At 36.6% G+C, this 24513-nt stretch overlaps 1 protein-coding gene across 1 annotated transcript in view; it reads right to left on the bottom strand.

Moving 5' to 3' along the window:
- The window catches only part of Myo3a (myosin IIIA), a 203283-nt gene that overhangs the window by 121057 nt on the left and 57713 nt on the right, over positions 1-24513 (bottom strand). The window contains exons 7-8 of the mRNA XM_046442267.2: positions 24434-24499; positions 21448-21603 (exon numbers count right to left, since the gene is read on the bottom strand). Of these exons, the coding sequence (XP_046298223.1) occupies positions 21448-21603; positions 24434-24499 (222 nt within the window). The remainder of the gene's footprint in view (positions 1-21447; positions 21604-24433; positions 24500-24513) is intronic.

Here is a 24513-nt window from a genome sequence, read left to right as displayed (position 1 = left end):
AAGTCACTTCAGTCCCCATTTGTTTACTGGTATTATCCTTTTACTAGAATATACATTTCCAAGGATAGGAAGTTCATTTCAACATACGGTGCTGAAACACCTGGATAACCACATGAAATAAGAAAAAAGGAAGATATGAGAAGCCGAGATTACTCTTTCACAAATATTAACTCAAAATGGACCACACACCTGTATGTAAGATGTAAAACTTATAGATGGTTTGAATCCATATGTATCTTATACAAAACTCATGGAAGACAACATGTAAGTTAGATAGATATCCTTGTGTTTGGCAATAGGTTTTAAGATGCAAAACCAACACCACTATCCATGAAAGGAAAAACTGGTAAGTTGGAATTCACTAAATTCCAAACTACCGTTCTGCAAAAGAAACTGTTAAGAAAATAAAATGCAGATGGAAAAAATATCTGCAAGTCACCTGATGAAGGACTTGTTTCTATTGCTAGGAATAGTGTCTTACTCCTATTTGCCATCCTTAATTAAATTCCTTCATAATTTTTACTGCACATACAATTTATAATTATGCACTAATATTTGTATGGATAACATAGTTAACATTTAAATCCCTGATTAAAATGAGAGTTCCAAGACTCAAAAGATTTAAGTTTTTAGTTCCCTATCATAGTCCATAAACAAGTGGATTATTTAAAACAACAGATCCTCAATAAATATTAGATGAATGAAAAGCAATGTATTCTACCACAACTTCTGGCACAGGATTTGCACAGTTGGTTTCCACATTTGCTAAATGGACCAGGTATCATCTCATTTATTCCTCTATTTCCAAAGAGAGTTATGTAAGTACAATCATTTTGATGTATACATTTTAAAAAAACAAAGAAAAAAATCAAATTATCCATTTAAGAGAGGTGGAGGGCCCTGAATTTTTTAAATCTGCTGTTATGGGCCCATTTGGCAGCTAGAGATTGTTCCTGAAGAATGACAACAAGTAGATGGTGAAGAACAGGGAAATCAATATTTGGTTGGCTGATATCCTCCCCTCCTCCTCTCCTATGAAGTTACTCTCCATGATGCTTTTGGTATTAACTGTCAAAAACTTTGAAAAGATGTGGTTACTACAATGACTAAAAACCCCAGATGGCTCTCCATTTTCTACAGCACAACTTACAATTTCCTTGGCATGAAATTCAAAGCCTCTATAATCCTGCATAAGTCTTGCAGCATCACGAGCCATCCATCATCTCTGTACAGAACCTCTCTCAATAGGCCAAGTATTTTCAAGGCTCTGTATTTCATTCATTCTGTTTTCTCTACCTGGAATTATTTTCCTTCTATGCCTGGCAAAATTCTACTTATCCTTCAAAGTCTGGCTCAAATTCAACCTCTCTGTGGAATCATTGAAGGACTTTTCAGAGAGAATACGACACTAGCAGAGAAGTTCTCCAATTTAATTAGGTCTATATATGCTCATCATTTCAGGCAGACTGAGAGAAACTTGAGGGCAGAAACTAAGTTTTTCCATCTTTACAATTAGTGGCTGGAATCTTCATTATTACCTTACTAGGATATATGCATTTGCCTAAAACAAACTGAATTCTTTGAGGTTTGAGCAGAAAAAAAATCTCTGAATGATTTTTAGTATATTATTGCTTATTTTCAGATTCTTAGTATAATATTATTTTTTAAATGAGTAAGTAAACCTCAGTTTTCATCAGTACATCTAAATGCTTCCCTAATTTTTAGACGTCATTGAATCAATCACTATTATGTATTTTTCTGGTGAATGTCTGTGTTTTTAACATCAAATAGTTTTTAAATATGAATACATTGCTTTGTCATATTTAACTGCATGTCAAATCCATATAGCAGAAGTGTAGGAAAAAAATTTTGATAGTTAAATATCTCTGCATTTACAAAAATTAATAGATAATAGATTTTGAAAGGTAATTTTGCTGAGAACTTTTTTGTATCAGTATTATATTAATACAAATCTAAGTGCAATTAAACACAATCCGTGTTTATTGAGACCCTACTATGTTCAAGGCATTGACTAGTGTTGTAAGATTATTGTAGGTGGAATGAGATCCAGATCCTCCATTTGATGAGTTTCAGTCTCGTGGGAGATACAAACACAAATATTTACAATACAATGCATATGGTAAGAGCACCAACCAAAGTAATAGATGAAGTGTTATGGAAATCACAAGGTGGGGATAATTAATTCCATTCTGGTAAAATAAGTATGGTTCTAGTAGATTTTTCATTTAATCTTGATGTTTAAGTAAGAGTAGGATTCTAGTAACCTGAGAAAGAGTATTTGGGTGTGATGGTAACTGATGGGTGATCAAATCTGAAAGAACAACATGTATACAGGGATAATGGCAGGGCAAAGCCCCGGGGACAGAGATGATCTGCTACGACCAGAAGGTAGAGGGATAGAGTGCATGAGGTTGGAGGCTGAAGAAACTACATTGGGGAAGACATGGTTATTGGGAAATACAGAAGTCTTAAATGTGTTCAAGCTCCAAATGTCCAGGAACAAAGCACGATCTTCCCTCATAAAATCTGAAAGTCTTGGCATTTTCTGTCTCATTGACTGATACCACTATCAGCTATCCATTTAACTGTACACAGCAGACATCTCCATCTCTCTCACCTCCCATGTCCACTCCAGCACCAAATTGTTTTAATCTCCTTAACATTTCTCAGAACTCCAAAGTCTCTATGTCCACTGAGGAGATGATGGTGCCATTGACAGAGGTGGAGATAACTAAGGCCAGTAACACTGGGAAAGACAAGGAAAAAAGTTATATGTCATGAAAGCTACAGAGAGAAGTTCAAGGAGACAGTAGATGAATCAAGTAAAAGTTGACTGTGTTTTCAAGGTTTTATATCTTATTTTCAAGTCCTGAAAAAATCCATCTTCTCCATGGTCTATAATCTATTGGTGATGCTTTCATCTGAATTTTTTATTTGATTTATCATGTCTTTCATTTCCAGATATTTCTGTTTGATTCCTTTCCAGAATTTTTATCTCTTTATTAAAATGTTGCTTCATGTCCTGTATTTTCTCTTGTAGTTCATTCCTTAGGTCTTCTTTTAATTCACTGATCATTTTAATGATCAATTTTCTAAATTTATTTATCTGGCATTCCTCCACTGTGGACCTATGGGATCACTTGTTGCAATGTTATGTAGAAGTGGGGCCTTTTTACATATTGCTTGCATTTCTTCCCATCAGATGGAGTGTGATGGAATGTTCACCTCTTCTATTGTTGTAAGGGGACTTTTTAGTTAGTTGCTTTCCCTTTACTAAATGCCCTGGGCTGGTCAACTACCTAAAGTGTCCATATTCCCACTCAGCATGAACCTGCTGCTACCTGCAGTCTCTGGCACCTCACTAAGAGGAGAAACTAATCCCCAGTTAAGTACAACCACTTCAAAACAAAGAAGCCACGTGCTCATAAACCTTTTAAAAAAAGGCTTCTTGAAAATGTTCTCCAGAGTTCACTAATCCAACTGGGAAATGGAGGTGATGTTCTTGAATAGGTTGAGAAACTAGTTATTAGAGAAAGTAAATTACTATTAATCCAGATTTGGCTCTCTGGTCAGCTGTTCTCTCACTGGTGGGTTCTGCTCTGTGGAGGAGTAGAGCCTTACTGTCTAGTTTCACTGTACCACCTTGTGAGTGCCAGTTTATTTATTTTTGAAATAAAATCCTTTCTTTCTAGGGTTTCAGACATTGTGCAAGTTTGTTTGTTCTCTACTCTGACCCAAACCAGTCAAATTTATTAGGGCATTCTGTATGTGGATCTCCTCTCCCTTTTTGCTTAGCCAACTCTGTTACCCTTTCTTCTGGGAGCCTCAGTTCCTGTGCTGCGTGAAGTTGTGTAGCATGTATCACCCTATCTTCAAGACCCTTCTAGGCTTGGAAGAGGTGACTCAGGGATCACCAGATTTGAGTTGACTTTAATCCATCTCAGTCACCCCCCCACACCCCAGTGTTAGCCAGGCTCCTTATCTTAGGGCTCAGTTTAACAGTTTCAAGTGGAAGTATCTTTCCCAATTCTTAGCTCTGGGCTCAGTTTGCTACAGACAAATTGCTGTTTTGATTCATTCTTTGGGAGCTGCTATGAGATGGTGGGTTCCTCTGATCCACCTTCTTCCATTCCCCAAAGGGGTAAGCTAAATAGATTTAAAGGATGTTAAAAAATACGCACGTTAAAAGAATAAAAGAAAAAGCATACGAGTAGAGGAAAGCGAACAGGCGAGGGAGGTGGGGAGGAAAAGGAGGAAATATGGGGAAGGAATTGGAGTAAATTATGTGCATATATGAATGTCACATCCCACTGTTATATATGATTATCATGCACTAATAAAAACATTAAAAAATAAAGGTAGAGAACACAGCAAAATCGAATAGGATGAAATGTAAAAAGGGAAGTTGAACAGGATCAAAAGTTGGCCATCTTACTTCTGAGAGACTGATAACAACAATTCAAAATAAGGAAGGTTTCTATAAACTCAGATATCCCTTTGAGAAGTTGATAGTGAAGAGCAGAATGGGTTATAGCTGGAGGAAAAAAAAAAGCAATTGAGGAACTGATAACTTAGGAGGCATAAGACTTGATAAGCTGAAAATATGGATCCAGTGGAGACAAAGATTCTCATGGAAAAATGCAGCAAAGACCCAAGGAAAGAGAGTTAAGAGACAAGATAAGAAGGTTGATTGTGAAATAGTAAAGTCGCCCCTCCCCCAGAAAGTGAGAGATGGGGTACCTGAGAAGTTAGTGAGAAACTAATGTGACTCCATTTTAAAAAATAAATAAATAACAGCAGCTTCTACCTCAAGGCCTGTCCTAAGGAAGGGGGCTTGACCCTTGTCCTTGGAAAAACCCACAGAGCACTCCTAAGCACATACCCACCCTGCTGAGTTGTCTATAAGTAACAGAAGAGGTCTGAGGCGCCAGGTGTCCCTGACTCAGTTAGGCCAGGTGAGGACCCCTAGCAACCCCCCTAGCAATCTCCAATCAGCATGAGACAGGGAAAAAACCTGGAATGCCAGATGACCCCCAAGTAGTTTATGGTGGTTGATAACATGTTGGGAAACCATGTAGTTTAGCACGTACACCCCTCGTGGCCTAAACCAATCAGTTCAAATGAACCCCCTTCTTGTACTAGCCAATCACCCCTACACAACTTGTTCCTGCCAGTGAATGTGCTAATCAATGATAAGAGTTGTTTGACTTTCCCACGGTATGGAATGATTTGCTGTGTGATGTTGTGATGCATAGAGTATCCCCTCAAAACCTATAAAATCTCACTGGACAAAGGACTGGGGCTCACTCCCTGGGACCGCTGTGTCGGGAATTGTTGTGAGTCCAGGCTCGAGCTTGCAATAAAGACTCTGTGTGATTGCATTGGATTCGGCTCCTGGAGGTCTATGGGGTCCCACAAATCTGGCATAACATTAGGTGAAAATAAACTCAAATGTTGAGATAGATGGGAAGGAACCAAAATGAGTTATGTTCATTTCTCCTGAAGAAGAGAGAAATAGATATTGGAAGCTTAAAAAGAAGAAATTTCTTTGGACAACTACTCTAATGAATGAGCCAGGAAGTCACCTGTAGCTGATTAAAATAATTAATGAGTAGACATCAGGGTCCAGGGAGGGAAATCTCAAACATTCCACATCAGTCCTGAGACTAGAAATCAGGACTGAAGAGGCTGAAGAGGCTGGTCAGATGTGTTAGTCAGAGTCCTAGAGGGAAAGTCACTACACTCCAAAGAAGTGTGATTGAAGAGGTTTTCTTTTCTTTCCTTTCCTTTCTCCTCCTTTCTTTCTTTTTTATTAAAATAGACTTTTTAAAGAGCAACTCACAGCAAAAGTGACGAGAAGTTACAGAGATTTCTGACATATCTTCTGTTCCTAGGTGGGCACAGCCTCCTCCCCTAAATCATAACCATCTCTAACACTCAACACGCTCCTCCCTCAGAGACTCTGCCCAGATGGAGAGCCACACTGGAGGCTGTGAAGTCTGAGCTGACCATTTTGGACATTGGAATTCCACTTCCCCAGCCACAGGACTGCTAATCCTCCTGACCTCACTCTACTTTTCTTTAAAATGCATCACTACCTAAGATATTATATAAATGATTAATAATTTATATTATTATTAATTTATAGGTATTGTCTGAGTCTTCCCATAGGTATATAAGCCCCATGAGGATAAGGTTTCTAAAATGGTGAGTGCTGAAATATGTTTCTTGGCTGAAAGAGTGAATATATTTCACTTTTTTTTTTTTTTTTACTAAATAATGTTCTACTAAGGGACCATCTTTTCTTTCTTTCTTTTTGATTTATTTATTTTTTGCTCTAGTTATAAACAATTGAGATGCTCAAATAAAAAGTATATATGTTTTGAGATAACATTACACTTTCAGTATTTTCCTTTTGTCTTTGTTTTACAGAATTGGTTAACATTCTTGTTACTTTATTAAATGTTTATTTTTCTGTAAGGCTTGGAGAAAGCAAAGTCAGAATCCTCTAAGATTTCTGGCCTCTTGTGAAAAGTACAACTTGTTAACCAGATTATATTTTCCATTTACTCCATAATACTGGAGAAGCATAGCTTCAGACTATAAATATTTTCTTTCTGTGTTGACAAAGGTCACAAATACCCTCAGGGGTGGTGATTATAGCTTCACTTGCATTTCAGTTCAGCACACTCAAAAAAGAAACAACTAATGCTGCCCAGTGTTAAATTCTCATCCTTACTATTTAGTTGTACTATTATAATAGAACAGCTTTATTTGTTTTTACTTTGGTTAAAAATACTCTTGTAAATATCAGCCTCTGTCACATAAGGTGATTCAGGAGCCACTGGGGTAGAATAGCAATCCTTTGTTAAACATAAATCTCATCAGTGTTTTTGTGTTCGTTTTTTTATCCATCTTTAAATTCCAGTAACAAAGACAACTGGTAGTACCAATGGGAATACAGGCTCTTTCGCTGGTGTGTGCGATGGAAGACTAGTTTTCCTATCTGCAGTTTGATTCCTTCACCCCAGTGTCTTGTTTCTAAATGATGGTGGAGAAGAAAAGACGTGAGCCTGGTGAGCCCCATCACTGGATCACTGTGGCAACAACTGGAACGACAGATGTCATAGTCACTCGGCACCCATTAAAGTTTTAATTGCCCTCTTCATTCACAGAGCCCTTCCTCTTTCACATATTCATCTTTAAAGATGTTTTTTAGTGTGTAGAGATAAATATATATTCAAAAATTTACAACAATGTCAGAAGAAAGCATGAGGCTGGGAGCAGATTAAAAATTTGTACAGGAACTCTCAGCTGATGACCATAACTCATACTCCGTTGAGTAATTTTAAACAAGAAGAAGTTGCATCAACTTACTCTGCCTTCTTCCTGGTCCCTTCTTTGAGCAAAGGCCAACTATTCTACTTGTACATTTGCTACCCCCAGGACTCAGTGCTGTAATGATCCCTGCCATATGCATTATCAACCATTTCCTTCTACCAGTATACAATGGCACCCTGTACCTCTGACCTTTAAAATATCCTCTCCCTTGATCCTCCATCCTTGACAAAGGCTGCTCCATTCTCATTCCTCCACAGCTGAGCTTCTGAGGGACAGTTCTTATTCCCTATCTCTTCTTCCACATCTCCTCTCTCTCTCTCCTCCATCTCTCCCCTCTGGGCTGCCTTTACCTCATTGTGCACAGACAACTCTTGGCAAGCTTTGTGTGACCAAATTCAATGTTACTTTGCTTTTCTTGAATATTCAGCACTATTTAGCAAAGTCAACTATTCTTTCCTTGAAATACTTTGTTCATGTGGCTTGCAGTAGGCCCATATTCCCCGGGCTTCCTCTATCTTTAATCCTGGCTCCTCTGCTAGTTCCTAAATGTTGGTGTCTCTCAGAGCTCTACCCAGGGCCTTCACTTCTCTTTCTCAACACTCACATTCAGTGACCTCATCCACTGATGTGGCACTGAATAGTTTAGTAAGCAAATTACTGGAAAGCCATCTCCAACACAGTCTTCTCTCCTGAAGTTCAGGCTAGTATATCAAACTATCTACTTGATAACACTATTTTGGTATTAATTGGCATTTTTAATTTAGCATGCCCCCAACAGAATGCACAACACTCTTCATACTATCTGAATAAATATAAGGGACTAAACAATCATCCATAGCTAAGAAACAATACCCACATTTCAGTCTAGTTCTCTCTCCATATATATGTGGATACATATATGTACACAAACACATTTAAGTTATATGTATGTATCATTTGACTTCCTGTATTTAAAGGCTCCAATTTCATGGATTCAACCAACCACAGACTGAAATACTTAAACAAAACTGTATACTGAACTTATACATAGTTTTTCTTGTCATTATTCCCCTAAACAACAGAGTATAACAACTTTTTACATAGCATTTACTTTTGTACTGATTATCACAGGTAATCTATAAGTAATCTAGAAATAATTAAAGTATATGGCATAATTTGCATAGGTCATATGTAAACCCTACCCATTTTATAAACAGACTTGGGCATTTGTGGATTTCTGTAGCTATGATTGCAGTAGGTGGAGTATCCCTGGAACCAATGCCCTGTGAATGCTTAAGAATAACTGCATATATACATTCAGAATATAGATATACAGGTGTTTATAAGCGTGTATGTATATCTATACATTTATAGCCAAATCTATGTAGGAATCAACCATGAAAGAATGGTATTCTATCCTAAATTCTGCTTCCAAGATTGAAATTGCATGGTTAGGTATTTAATTACTTCCCTTACTTTCTTTTTGGTACAACACAGGTGATTTTGACTTGAGATTTTTTTTTCACCTAAAAAGAAAATCCAGCTGTATTTATGTAAATGTATAATCTCTAACTTCAAAGTGAGTTAGAATCTTCCAAAACTAAAAATTCTGTTAAACTCAGCACTTTTTCCTTCTTTTTTTTTTCTTTTGGCAGAGATGAGAAAAATAAGGGGGAAGCAAACAAGATTAGGGCATCTCAGCAGCCAGAGATAAGGCTTTACGTGCCTACAATGAAGAATGAGGGCATGATATTTCAAGTTCCACCCAAAGAATGAAATATTTTATCCTATGTCTTGACTACTATCCTCAAAATTTTTTCTCTCCCTTTCCCTGTCAAAAATAATGGTTAAAATTTTTATCTACTTTAAAGCAAAAAATTTTCCAGTAAGTTACTATCAATCGATAAGTATAAGTATATATCATGGAAAAATGTATTTAGAGGATTAAAAATGTGATGACACTCAGGGAAAATAGGTGCTCTGTATTTCATTCCACCCATGCATCTTGCTTCACTACCCAAAATAAGATATTATCATCTATATTCAGTGTCCTATCTCCTGTGGGATATTTCAGAATTAGGTAGTAAATATATTTCTATGCAAATGTGTCTTTTCTCATGACAACAACAGAAAATTGATTCGGTCACATCCTAGGCCACTGCTGATTTGGAAAAGAAAAGAAAGAAACAAAGAGGCAATACTACAATATTTCTTGCAACCTTCAAAATGTTGGTTAAGGTTTTGATAATCTCTTGGGTTTGTGTGTGTGTGTGTGTGTGTGTGTCTACATTTTACAAATAGGCTAATTCTTTTAAGAGAAAAGGAAAAAAAATGGAAAGAAAAGTACATACAAAATTTTTCAGGAAATTGTTCTATTTATAGTAAAATGTGTTTTATTTCTCCCTATTGATTTACATGTATTTGTTGGATTCATGGTATATTATCCCAAGAAGTAAAATGTAATAGTTTTCAGGAGCCTCTTTACAAAATAATTGAAAAGTTCAAGAAAACCTACAAATATTTTAAAAACATTTGAGTCAACTTAATGTAGCTAAAAATGGCTTATGCTATTGAGGAAATTTTTAATGGTTTCTAGAACATCATCAGAAACACTAACATTATAAAAATCTAGGAGTCTGATATAAACTTTCAGAATTTATAAGTGTGGTCCTAATATCTGATAAAATTTAAATTTCCCTATTTGTAGTTAGCATATTTTAATACTGAATATGAAAGAAAAACAATATTCCATTGAATGTTGCTGAAAATAAGAAAGAATTAATAAATTAGTTGTCATGAACTGTAGGGAAACATGTCCTCATATAGATTTGCTGAATGCATTCTTACGTGAAAGCACTTAGGAGAACAAAATCTTTTAGGCTAAGACCCAGATCATTAAACTAAAGAAGTAGGGATGGATTTAACTCTATTTAATTCTCTATTTGTTCTAAAATCATGTTTACATAGCTAGTACCAAAGATGGTAGTCTATTTGGGCTATAAAGCAAATATCTTCAAAATAGTCCCAGTCTTCTGATGCACACATCCCTACCACCCAATTGTAGGGGCAAAATTAATTTTCTGTTTATGTGCTCTGGGGTGAAGGCCTTCACATGAAATATGGAATACGGAATGGTGCCTAGTGGTTCAGGAGTGCCTCCATGTGTTCTTTGGCATGGTGGTCTCAAGATGTAGCAATAATTTCATGGCAGTTCCTGGCTCTCAGTGTTTCAAGATACATGAAGTGGACACTTAGTTTATTATGGTCTGGCTTCAAAACACTCCAGCATTACTTCATCTGTATTCTTTTAGCTGAGGAAGTCACAGAGACTCAAAAGGGGGCCACAGAGACACCAATGTTAAGTATCTCATCGACACAAATTTGACAAGAAGTGTCAAAAATTGTGGTCATCTGTAAGCCACCATACCATGTCTTATTTTATATAGAAGCTGAGAAAGAGTTACTTCAAGTTAAATTACAGGGTAAAATAATTGGTTTTTTTTCCCCTTGAAACTCACTAAATGAGAAAAAGAATGAAAAGTAGAGAAAAGTCTCTTTCATTAATGAAAAATAAAATGGTCACAGGCTCAAACTACAGTGTATAAAGCATAACTGTTAAGCACTGTGAAATCTGTGTTAAAAGAGAGAAGAATCTGAGAACCACAGAACTCCTTAGACCTTGGTCAGTAACTGATTTTACTAAAGACTGAGAGACACTTTGGAGGTCTCCAATCTAGGGACCAGTGGGTCATGGGAGGTGTGGGAAAGGGCCCTGATGATAGTTCAGCATTCAGGAGAGCAAGGGGGTAGGTGGCTGAAGAGAACCACAGTGACAATGACCCACCAATTACTTCCACAGAGGGGTGGTCGGTGGCTTAGGAAGACTGGGCAAAGGAAGGAAAGAGACAGTGATGGCTGCTACATATGATAAAAACTTGCATGATAACTGTCACTGTGTCTTTGTGCTTTCAGCCACAGAGAGGATGATCTATAGGGTGCTGCCTGGGATAGCACATCTCAGTGGCCCTGGACTCCTGACTACTTCAAGGTTCAAAACTGAGGGTAGATGTGTCAGAGCAAGATCAGTCTAATCCAAACTAAAGACCTCTCTAATCATACTTTCACTACTGTGACAGTGTTTTTTTGTTTTGTTTTTGTTTGGCTAGAATAAGGTTGTGTTCCCGTGCCACTGGAGAAGACATTCATCACTACGCAAACCCTTAGCCCTGCCCACCGCCCCCCTCCCCCAAGAAAAAGAAGAGGTGAAGGAGGAGGAACGAAGAACATTTAAGCCAAAAAGCAGATGGAGAACAGGTCCTACAGGAAAGAAACATGGAAGACATTTAGATGAAAGGCTCCCCATCTCTCAAAAGACATCTCCAACATGATCTGTCATTTAAAAAGCAAACATCTTTAAGAGAAAGTATAAAACTTTAGTGAAGAAATATGATAACAGAAAGAGATGAAATCTGAGCGGGGTGAATTCAGAAAGTAGAGAAAATCAAATCAGGACAAAGTGAATCTCAAAAAAATGTTTTCAATAGTATGTTACTTTTTTTGAAAAAAATAGTCCAGCTGGATTAGTAATTCATGAACATACTGCAAAATACAATATGTTGTTCTCTTTGTAAAGCAACATCCATATAACAATTAATTTACAGCACTAATATATATTTATTTTTATTTAAATGACTCTGATGCCATCATATAAGTAAATAAAGAATACTTTACACTCTTTTTTTTTTAAAGATTCAAGATATAGAATAAACATGACTGAATTCACAGCAGGGGTAAGGGGCATGGCTCAATCAACAATGAAGGAGAACCAAGATTCAGTTGGTTCTCTTGAGGTAAGTTGAGCTGCCACAGTGTCAAGGCTGAACTGATATTGAAGAGCTAACAGTGAGACACTGCTTGGAATCCACAGTGAGACCCTGCTTGGCAAAGGCACTGAAAACCTCATGGGCTTCCTCACTAAAAATGCTAGTCACAAATAAAGGGGAGAACCTCGCTGCCTCGGCTCTCTCAAGGCCAATGCACACTACCAAAGAGATAGTGAACTATGTTTGTAATGTTTGAGGAAAAGAAATGGTAACCCAAGAGAACCTTTACCCAGCTAAACTGAACTTCAAGTTCAAGCATTCAAGGTTTGAAGCACCGCAGAAAGAGATGATACAATGTAGGTACCCAAGAGGATATCAGAGATCTCAGGAGAGGGCAGTGGGTAATAGTAAAAAATACTATGGTGGGGACTGAATTGATTTAAATACAGAAAAAAACCATAAACCCTAGAAATTATATTATAGAAGGACTAAGAATATCAAACCATGACAGTACAAAAGGATGGTGTGATGGTACCAGGGGGTAGGGATAAAGGAGCAAGGGGATGATAGAAACTATCCAGAATTGAATCAAAATAAATATAACCCTGTAAATACCAGCAACTAAGCAAAAGAGGTCAGGTTCATTTTGATTCAATTCATACAAACCCCTACCCTCATCACAGAGATGGACTCTTTTCAAAAGATATCAAAATGATCACCATGTTGACAATCATTGACACCCATGTCAACAGGTCATTTAAATCTTATTCTAAATGATTATATCCCAAACATTTAAAGTATGCTATAAGTTGTCTCTTTTTTTTTGTATCAGGGATAGAATTCAGGGGTGTTTAACCACTGAGCAACATCCCCAGCCCTTTTTATATTTTATTCTGAGACAGAGTAAGTTGCTTAGGGTCTGGCTAAGTTGCTAAGGCTAGCTTTGAACTTGCCTCAGCCTCCTGAGCCCCTGGGATTACAGGCATTGCCATTTTAAATATAGTTGTTTCCACATTCTATACAAATAATTAAAGAAAAAAAAGTCTTAGGGAAAACAGGCAAAGATTCTTTGACCAGTGAACGATACTACTCAGTGATGCAAATTTCAATTGCTGTGTATCAGAGATAGGCTAAAATGTAAGCTTAAATGCCTACTGTAAGTAAGCCATAGAAAGGAGTTCAAAGAAATCAAACCAAACCCCCAATTCTCCACAACATCAGTTTTGTGATTGCTAACTTCTATTACTAGTGAAGAATACAGAAACTTGTAAAAGCACTGGTCGGAAAATGGCATCTGAGTTATGGCCCTGAGCTGGTTGTTAATTGACTATTGTCTCAGAAGGCAGCATTCAATTTCTCGTGGCTTCAGTTTTTTGATCTCTAAAACAAGGAACCATGTTACGAGTTCCTCTCCAGCAAGAATAATCTGTGATTGTATGATTTCTTTGGAGAAAAAAAGAGGGTGAAGCCTAAAGACAGGTTCTGACCTAGATGTTAGGACAAGGGGGTTTTAGGCCAGCTCCTCTGCAGCGTGACATGCTGTTGAATGACTGTGACTTTCCTGGTTGGTCTCAGTTTCCTCTGATTATGTGATTTAACATAGACAGCAGATTGTATGAATGTGATAGTTTTTCACTCTGTTTTGTTTTGAAGCATCAATGTAACTTACTCTTGGAATTATAGTATTTACAGACTTTTTTGTACACATTAGCATTTTTCTTCCTGTTTTTTGAATTTCTTTATTTGATGCTACTCAGGAAGGGCCTTCTCTGGGGAATACTTATTCAATTGCCTAATCCATATAAAATTCCTGGAGACCATGTTTAAAACCTATTTAGCTCATATTCTGGGAACTTTTCCATAAGGGGAAGTAGTGTATAGAGGCATAAAGGAATATTTCGGAGAAAAAGGAAGTTATTTCTTTTCTAAATTTCCTGGTGCTAGAACCACCACCACCCCTCCTATTTATCTGCTGCTTCCTGGGTGAACCTTTAGGAGATCTTTCCTTCTAGCTCTTCACAGGAATAATTCCTTTACTCTTGATGTCAGTCAAGACAGAATTGGAATATTTTAAAATGAAATATTACTTAGAATATAAGCACACATGCACAGATATATATGCAGTCCAAAATAATTTTTTAAAATCCACACAAGCAGAAATAAATACATATCAATAGATATCTCATCCCCAAATATCCCAAACTAGCCACTAACTGCCTTGCCTATCACAGCTTACTAGATATATACTAGGTCCGAAGCAAATTCATTAACCTTCCAATACTCAAGACTCATTATTGACCTCTGTTCATATTAGAATTACCTTTATGTGAACTTTTGCTCCTTTTTTCTTTTTTTCCTAGACTACCCTCTAGATCTGGTCATAACAAGTAGTCATATCATTTAGAGATGGAGCTATCATTATGCATTTTCTGGATGATGATAGATTCCTATCGGAATAAAGGCAAACTCTAGGTTATCTTGTATCCAAAACTGTGCTTTCCTGTTCCTGGTATCTGATTTGAGATATTTTCAGTTCTTACCTCATTTTCACAGCCATTAGTGTTGATATAGACTGAGATGTAAAAAGAGAAATACTCCCACCTGGGTCCCTATATAGGCTGCTATAGAGAACTGGAGTTGCAACCATGGTTGGTGGCTCCAAGCAGGCTTTGGGTTTCAAGTGTGTGTAATTAATCAATGATGAAATTAATGACAGATGGCTGGAGGACAAGTCCCAGCCAGAGACATTTAGAAATAGATGATAATTAAACACAGTGAGGACCAACTTCCTCTATTTCTAAACATTACAGGAGTTTAAAATTAGGAGCCTGGTGCGGTGGCACACACCTGTAATCCCAGCAGCTCTGGAGGCTGAGGCAAGAAAATCACAAGTTCAAAGCCAGCAAAAGTGAAGCACTAAGCAACTCAGCGAGACCCTATCTCTAAATAAAATACAAAATAGGGCTCAGTAGTCTAGGGCCTCTGAGTTCAATCCCTGGTACCTCCCCCCTGACCCCCCCCCCCAATAAAAAAGAAGAAACAGTGAGATGAAGGTCATTTTGGGAATAATAAAAAAAACACATCTAAAATAATATCTATAGTTGTCTTGGTGTATCCATAGTTTGACTTCAGAATCCATGAAAGACCAGTGTCCATTAGGACACAGGTGGTGTAGGAGCAGGAATGCGGTACTTCCTGTGGCTGTGACGTTTACAGGTCAAACTTCTCTGACTTCCAGTGCTCTCCATGGTCTGCCCTCTGTGTAGCTGTCCAATCCTATTTCTGAGCTACACCTCTTATAAGTTTAAATGTTTGTCTTTCTGTGAGCATATCTCCTTGCTATCATCATTCTGCTCAGGCTGTTCTTTCCATCCATAGTGTTCAGCTCATGGTAATTCTATTTTGATGTGATTAGTTCCAGTTTATCTTTGCAGCGCTGATTCAAAGCTCTTCTGTTATGCCTAGCAGAAATATTCTAGCAGAAAAATCCTCACATTGTTTGCATCCCTTTTATGGGATTAAAACTCTCTACTTCGTATAATGGTCATTTACATGCTGGTCTTAACTCTTATCCTAAAAAGTAAGACAGCAAGCACAGACTCTATAAAGGCTTCTGCTGTCAGACCTTTGTGTTAGAACCTTTATCTGGAGCTTTAAACAAAGGCCTCCATAAATATTGAGACAATATGGGTGTCACCTCAACTCATTATTTCTATGGTAGCAAAGATTATATTACCATTGACATTGCATTGAATGGTGACCTAAGAAATTCAGCCTGCTTTAGGCTAAAAATAGAAAGTACAAGAGAGTAGTCTGTCAAGACAATCCCTAGATTTCTAGTTGGTGATAATGGGATGAATGGTGGTGTCATTATTAATAATAATGTTCCCTTAAGGAAGGGAACAAATTAATTTGGGGTGAAGTAGTCTAAGTTCAATTTTAGAGATATTGACTTTGAAGTTTCTTTGAAACATTCATGTGGAGATGGGAATTGAAAAGATGGGCTGCTATAAGAGCAGTCAGGACAGCACTTTCAAAGTCTCATGTGCTGAGGAAAAGGGGTAAATGTTCCAAGGGGTGAATAATTCTCACCATGACATAGTCTAAGCCATTAGAGAAAAATTAGCTTGCCTAGCAAATAGAAAGTAAAATGGAGTCATGCACTGGATTGCACCACACGAACCCTTTTATTATTTTCAATTGATTTTTCTCCTTTCATTGTTCTCTTTTGCAAAATCAAAATCTTACTTGAGTGAATTTACATTGCATAAAGTCCCACACCTAATAAACAACTGTCAGCTTGAACCAGGCACTTCTAACACTGAATGGTTGAACAGTTTTTCAATTCATCTTTCACTTGTTAATCCTTTCAGCTAAATCTCAAAGTTGCCTTACATTCTACCTTGAAAACCACATTTATGGGCCAAGAGGGATGATTACAACAGTGTCACTAATAGTACTTTCTGTCTATGAGACATCTATGTTTGAGTAACTAAATCTTGTAAGTATTCTTTATTGCTTCTGTGAAATTATATGAAAATATTACAATTTACACATACAACATTAATTATTATTAGCATATAGAGGGCATCAAGTAAAATACTAAAGATACTTTTCTTTCTATGTAAGTATGAAAAAACTAAAATAATAACATCTTTATGATATAACTACTACAAAAGGCAAATTTAGTTTGCAATTTTTTAAAAATATTTATTCTTTAGTTGTAGTTGGACACAATACCTTTATTTCACTTATTTATTTTTACATGGTGCTGAGGATTGAACCCAGGGTCTCACACATGCGAGGTGAGTACTCTACTGCTGAACCACAACCCCAGCCCTTGCAATTTTTTTATTCAAATAGATGCTAAGTTTTTCCTTTATAAGGGAATGCAAGTCATACGGTTTAAATGTTTTAGGTAAATGTTCAACATACATAAAAGAAAGAATTTCAGGAGCCTGTTTAAACATTCTATAGAGGGGGTATTTATTCACTGCTTCAACAGATCAAAATACCTCCCAATAAGGGGAGAAATTTCCAGATGGTTGGGAGGTAGGACTCTGCCTCTTATTAGAAATTGGAAAGCACAATCACTACAGCTACAATATCCTTCCACACAAGGGGCAGGAAGGCTCTGGACTAGGAAATCTTAAGTCAAATCACGGCATAAGCCAAACCTCCAAAAAGGAAGAAAATGCAGAAAGAAAAAAAAAAAAAAAACAACTCCCACTCAGGATGGGGAAGTAAAGTCAAACTCAAAAGCACAAAAGAAAGTGAAATATTAAGTAAACCAATGATATCAATAATCAGAACAACTCATACCCACAATAAGGGGTGGGGGTGGGGCTAGGAAATGCAAATCTTAAAGTGCTGAAGAGTATGTATAAAATCAAAGAGAAAAAGAATAAATACACACACACACACACACACACACACACAGCCACATATTAATAAGCAGATACAAATGGCCAGATACAAAAAAATCAAATATGAATGAAGCATGAATGATTCAAAAAATAAAAGTATGAGAAATTCTAGAAATGAAAAATCTAAGTGTTGATACAGACATCAGCATGCAAAATTAATATGTAGTACGGTTTCTAGACTAGGCCCAGTTCAAAGACTGAATTAGTGAATTGGAAAACAATTCCAAATAATTCATCCAACATGTAGGAGAAATTGATAAATGGATGACAAACATTAAATAAAAGTTTCAAAACATGTAGTAAGGTAAATTTGAAAATTCTACCATTCATTGCTTAGGAGAAAAATAATAAGAAGAATCAGAGGGGATAAATATTGAAAGGAATAATGGCTAAAAAAATTTCCATAATTGAGTAAGGCATGGGCTCTCATATTGGAAGCATGGTCTATTCTTACCAGTATAAACAAGAACACATCTTGTGAGTCAGAATCAGAAGTATAAACCTAAACATAATGTCCAACATATAGTAATTTTTCAAGTGTTGATAACTGAAACCTAGAACATCAGGATTAAAATCCAAATATTGTGTAGTTAGTTTAACCATTGTTATATTTGAATGCTAGGAGAAAATCTCCTTGGGTCCCTCACATCAATGCATGTCTTGCATTAGTTTTTGTTCAAGACTTTATTTTCAATGATTAAATAGAAAGAACTTGGAAATTTTAAAAAATTGTCTCTCTCCAGGACAGATGGAAGGTGTGTGTTTGTTTGCTTTGTATTTTCTTTGCTATCCAGGATAGTAAAGATAACGTCTCTTTCAGGCAAAAATTAGGCTGGATACTAGACATGCTTTTAAAATATTCTAATTCCCTAAATACAGGGTTTTCCACCCATAAGGCAAGTCTACTCTGTATGCAGTATCCACCTTGAAAGTTCCATATTACCCTGAGGACTTAAGGGGCAGGGACAACCAACACGAACAGAAAATTCGTGCTTCCAGTTTTGCCGTGAATAATCAAGTCCTTTGTCTCTGATCTCTGACTCTTTTTTTAAAAAAGTTTTTTTATTTGTTCTAATTAGTTGTACATGACAGAATACATGTATGCACTTTGATATATCAGACACAAATGGAGTATAATTTCTCATTTTTCTGATTGTACATGTAGAATCATCTTGTTCATGCAATCATATATGCACATAAAGTAATAATGTCTGTTTTATCCTACCCCCATACACCCTTCTGTCTCTTTACTCCCCTCTACCTAATCTAAAGTAACTTTATTATTTCCCAGCCCACCCCCCATCCCTTATTGTGAATTAGCATCTGCATATCAAAGAAAACATTCAGCCTTTGGCTTTTTGGGATTGGCTTATTTCACTTAGCATGATACTCTCCAGTTCCATCCATTTACTGGCAAATGCCATAATTTCATTCTTTAAATCTGAGTAGTATCATATACATATATACCACATTTTTTTTATCCATTCATCTGTTGAAGGGTACCTAGGTTTATTACATAGTTTAGCTATTATGAGTTTATCTCAGACTCTTGAGTCTTTTATTAGCATTCATGAAGCTAGCAGGCCAACTTGTCAGCTTGCACACAGAGTAAAATCTTAGATGCTTCACAGTTCTTGACATTGAACATCCTATACAATGCTGGTACACCTCAATTTCTGTTTATTTTGTTTGTTTGCTGGTTGCTTGTTTTGAGAAGGATGGGGTTGTGGAAGACTATGGAACTCCATTCACACAAAGATGTAACGACAGGCCCAGAGGAGCCAATGGCCACCTCCTCACTATACACTATTGCCTGCCTCTTTCTTTTGGTCACTTAATTCTAGTCACAACCTTAATATTTACTTGTTAAAGGCATATTCATTCTGTATCTTCACCAAGACCGTAAACTCATGTAAGCAAGGATCATTATCTCCTGAGGTTATCCACAACTGTTAGACCTTTTGCTCATGGATAAAGCATGGACGTTGGGATCAAGTAATTCATTATGCATGCAGCCTACAAGTTAATTACCTCTATAAACTTCATTTCTTTTCAGCTGTGAAAATAGGATATCGGATGATTTTTCTCAGGTCTGTTGTAAAATCATATGAGATAGTATGAATAAGTTCTATGACAATATCTAACACATAGTAGGCATTAAACAATAGTAATTACATACCTAAACTCACAACAGGAATTCAAATAAGCCATGTCCTGTTTTCTATTCACATCTACCATTTTCCTAAATTGTGATATGCTTCAGAGATGAAACCAATAGGATTCTCAAAAATAAATTTAAATTACAAAATGCTATCCTTTGACTTAACAGTACCTTCCATGGGAATTTATCTTAAAGAAACAATAAGAGGGCTGGGGTTGTGGCTCAGTGGTGGAGTGCTCACCTAGGTTCGATCCTCAGCACCACATAAAAATAAATAAATAAATAAAATAAAGGTATTGTGTCCATCTGCAACTAAAAAAATGTTTTTAAAAAAAGGATAAGAAATTCCTGTACAACTCTATTCTTTACAATATTACTTGTTAAGGTAAAAACAATTAGTAACAACTTACATATTTCATAAGAGAAAACAATTTAAAGCAATCATTGAATAATCAGGCAAGAAATGCTGTGCAGCCATTAAAATATTTGTAGTAGGAGGATATTTAATTACATGAATATTCACTATTCATTGAAAGAAGACAGACTCCAGAGCACCAGTAAACATTATTCTAAATTTTGCTTTAAAAAATGTGTATTCATCCATAAAAGATACTAAAAGTTTATAGATTAGAATTTTGTACATGAGAATTTTTTTATGTTGTATAGTTCTACGTACCTTATAAATTCCCTAAAACATTAGAGAAGATGATTCTAAGTGGAGTTAGCCAATCCCAAATAACCAATGTTTTCTTTGATATAAGGAGGCTGATTCATAGTGAATTTCATTAGTTGTTTTTGTAACATCACATCTTTGCCTTTGATTTGAGTAATGAATTGATGCTGTAAAAGATCTGATACTGCTGGGTGCTTTTCATAGGGATGGGGAGCATGGGAGCAATAGAGGAACTCTAGATAGGGATAGGGCAGAGGGGTTGAGGAAAAGGGAGGGGACATGGGGTAATTAATGATGGTAAAATAATGATCATTATTATCCAAAATACAGCTATGAAGACACGAATTGGTGTGAATATACTATGCATACAACCAGAGATATGAAAAATTGTGCTCTATGTAAGAACTGTAATACATTCTGCTGTCATATATAAATTAAAAAATAAAGAAAAAATCTAAATAGGAAGTATGAAGAAAGATATTAAATGATTTTAAATATAATTGAACCAGAGAAAATTATGCCAACTAATAATAGTATTAAAAAGTCTTTCAAGAGTTAATACATTTTCTTTTTTAAATCCAAGATCTAAGATATTTTATTTTGCAAAAGACCAGAAAAGAAAGAAATATATACCAACACTAATCATCATGAAGTCATTAAAAAATGCTGCCAGCCGGGCACAGTGGTGCACCCCTGCAATCCCAGCGGCTTGGGAGGCTGAGATACTAGGATCATGAGTTCAAAGCCAGCCTCAGCAACTTAGTAAGACCCTGTGGTTAAGCATCCTTGGATTCAATCCCCAGTACCATAAAAAGAAAAAAAATTGCTGCCAGTAACTTTACCTTTATCAGGATGCAACTCTACATGTGACATTCACTTTCCATGTAAGTAATCCATTACCTTCAAATCACAACCAGATAAACTTCAATGAGGTCTTTTTCCACCCTAGCAACTATTGACCTGTAAAACTGTCCAGGGTGTTCAGGTAATTTGGACTTTGGGCTCCAGATATTATTTGATTACCTGGCCTTTTCTGTGCCTCCCATGCAATGATGAATGTCAATGAATTCCATTAGTTGTTTTTGTAACATCACATCTTTGCCTTCGATTTGAGTAATGAATTGATGCTGTAAAAGATCTGATACTGTTGGGCGCTTTTCATAATCTTTAGTCAGGCACCTGCACTGGCAAAAACAAAACAAAACAAAACAAAACAAAACATACAATCATTCAATAGGGTAGAGTTTTGAGTCTATTATTTATATTCCTAAAAATATATTCTACTAAGAAAGTGATACTTCTCACAGATGCTCAGTCCAAGCACATCTCAAAAAATATTAAACTTCAAAATGATGAATGAACGTCTGCAAATGTGCACATAACTGATAATTAGGACACTGTTATGATATCAACTTTCCACTCAATACCACTTCCTTAGTCTCCCTGCAGGCATTAATGTATAGTGATAATTAAACTCTGTCTCTACTGCAAAGTATCCTCTTCAAGTCAGTGGCTAAAGGTAAACAACAGTGAAATCATTACAGTCTTAATGCTTATCTAAAATCAACACAAACTTCTCCACTGATTTCCTTCTAGTGGTAAAACTGCTAACCCATTGGAGAAGACTAATCTGCTGCAGACATTTGCATTCATGTCAGCATATGTTTCCTGAGGTCATACAATAGATGTAGCACTGCAGATCACACCTGTTGGTAGATTCCACCAGGGCACACCATGCCAATGAGAGCACCTGCAAGGGCACCAGGGGAGGAGCATCTGAACAGACTTAGGATGTTTTTTCAGCCATGGCATCTGTCTTCAAATATTTGGAAGAGGCGTTTGGTAGCTCTCAGAGGTTATGAGGGGGTCGGGGGAATCTAGGATTGAGGCATGTAGTCAAGTGAGAAACAGCTTTCAAGTCAGTGTAAAGAAGAATTTGTTCAGTGAAGTTTATCAGGGTGGAATGGGCTGCAATGGAAAGCATGACTGTTTTTATAAGGGATATTTCAGTACTGATCAAATGGCCATTTCACGCACATGTTCAAGAAGGATTTAAGCTCTGTGACTATGTGTTTGAGTTCTTATAACTTTCCAAGATCATTCCAACCCTGAGATACAGAGGCTCTATAATTATGATAAAACTGGATACTAACAAGTAGAAAAAGAAGAAGAAAAAGGAGGTCAAGGAGAAGGAGAAGAACTAGAAGTCCCTGCTGCCCAATCCTTGGCTTCAGTGACAAGCAGTATTGCTGATCCTCCTGGGATTATAATTTGGCCATTTATTTCATCAGGCTTAACCAAAAAAGATAAAAATGCTAAGAAATAAGGATGATGATGTCTAAAAATAAGAACAAGTTTTACTTAAACAGAAAATGCATAGCAATTTTTAATATCTGTAACACACACATCTAAATGCTAAGGAAAGTCACACTTGAAAGAAAGTACTTTGTTCAAGTAAAACTTTACCAATAACAAATGTGTACCAGGTACACAGTGCTATTGGAGTGACAGTGGCAAAGAAAGACACATTCAGTGCTCCAGAGTTGCTTTACTGTGTAGTTAGAGAGAAAGTCACCAAAAACAGTAAAGTTGAATAAAATTGGCAATACTACTAGTGGAAGAGGAACAAAATATAACACTATGCAAAGGCAGAATTCTAACTCCCTGGAGGAAACCAGGAATATTTCTTAGATGGGACACAGTGAGAAACATGTCAAAGAACCCAAGTTCCATTGAGGATCTGTAGGGAAGGATCTTGAAGACATGAGGGCAGACATTGTGAATCATGGGGATCCCTTTAAAGCTAAAACAGTGGTTCTCCTAGGAGAACTGAGAAATGCTATTGTAATTCACTAAATATAATGCAGTGCTTAACACATACTTGGTAATATCTGATCAATGAAAACTTGAAGGTACAAAGATTATCAATCTATCTTGGGTTCTTACAAACTCTCGAATCTAACTCTCTTGCTTTTAGAAGAATAAGCTGATATTCTTGGTAGGAAAATCAGTGATAGTAGTATGTATAAAAATGACTGGTTGGTCTGCTTTCTTGTCCTTTATATATTTTCTGAGTAGATTTTGGCACAGCACATTTTAATGCCCCTTCTCCTTGGTCCCATTTACAACTGGGGTCATCCTTTACCTCATCTTTTTAAGGTGAAGACATAACAAAAATTGTGAAAAAAGGATTATGGGACAGATTCTTATAAATGGCTGACTCCTAGTTCCTAGTCAATTGTATGGAGACAGTGCACCTGAGCTATTTGTCAAGTTTAAAATGTCCAATGGAAAGGAACAACAACAACCAAAAAACAAATGTCATAGACATTTACATATTAATAAGCTTATTCTACTAAAAATGCACTTAAGAGGGCTGGGGATACAGCTCAGTTGGTAGCGTGCTTGCTGCACATGTACAAGGCCCTGGGTTCAATCCCCAGCACGAAACAAAACAATACAAAAAACAAAAAACAAAAAAAAAATGCACTTAAGATAAAAATGCCTCCTGATTTTCATGCATAAAGCTTTTTATAAATACAATTTTCTGATTCACTGATTGCAGTGAAAATTCTCTGACTGCAGTGAGAACAGTGATGTACATAAGTGAAGGGTTAAATGACTGGCTAAAGGGATGGTGGTTGAGCTTGTAGGAGATGCCTAGGGTGTACCTGCAAAAGGCAAGTGAAAGGAGGAACATAATATGTCCATGGATGATAAGGGGTCCCCAGGACCACAGCTAGACATATGTGAATAAACTTGACCTTGAGAGCATTATTTGAGTATCGATGAACTCACAGAAGACACTACAGATGCTTCTTTTGAAGAAAATAAGGGAAACTTCTGGAGCTATCTAACAGATAAAGAGCAACAGGAGGAGATTAAGAAGGCCAGTGACATTGGCAAATAGGCACAGTTCAAAGTCAAGGCAGGATGTTATTTCTTCTTTAACAAAACAACAAAACAAAACAAAAAAACCCAGAAAACAAAAAACTCTATTGTTACTCACTTGCTTATGAAGTCATTGAATTCTGCTGACCATAGCTCAGGCTGCCTTAGTTTTGGGGGTGGATTCCTAGAAAAACAAGA

Source organism: Marmota monax, unplaced genomic scaffold, assembly GCF_021218885.2.
Source record: "Marmota monax isolate L192 unplaced genomic scaffold, Marmota_monax_Labrador192_F-V1.1 WCK01_AAM20220418_F8-fsc00072, whole genome shotgun sequence".
NCBI lineage: Eukaryota > Metazoa > Chordata > Mammalia > Rodentia > Sciuridae > Marmota > Marmota monax.
This window is presented reverse-complemented; position numbering and strand designations above follow the sequence as displayed.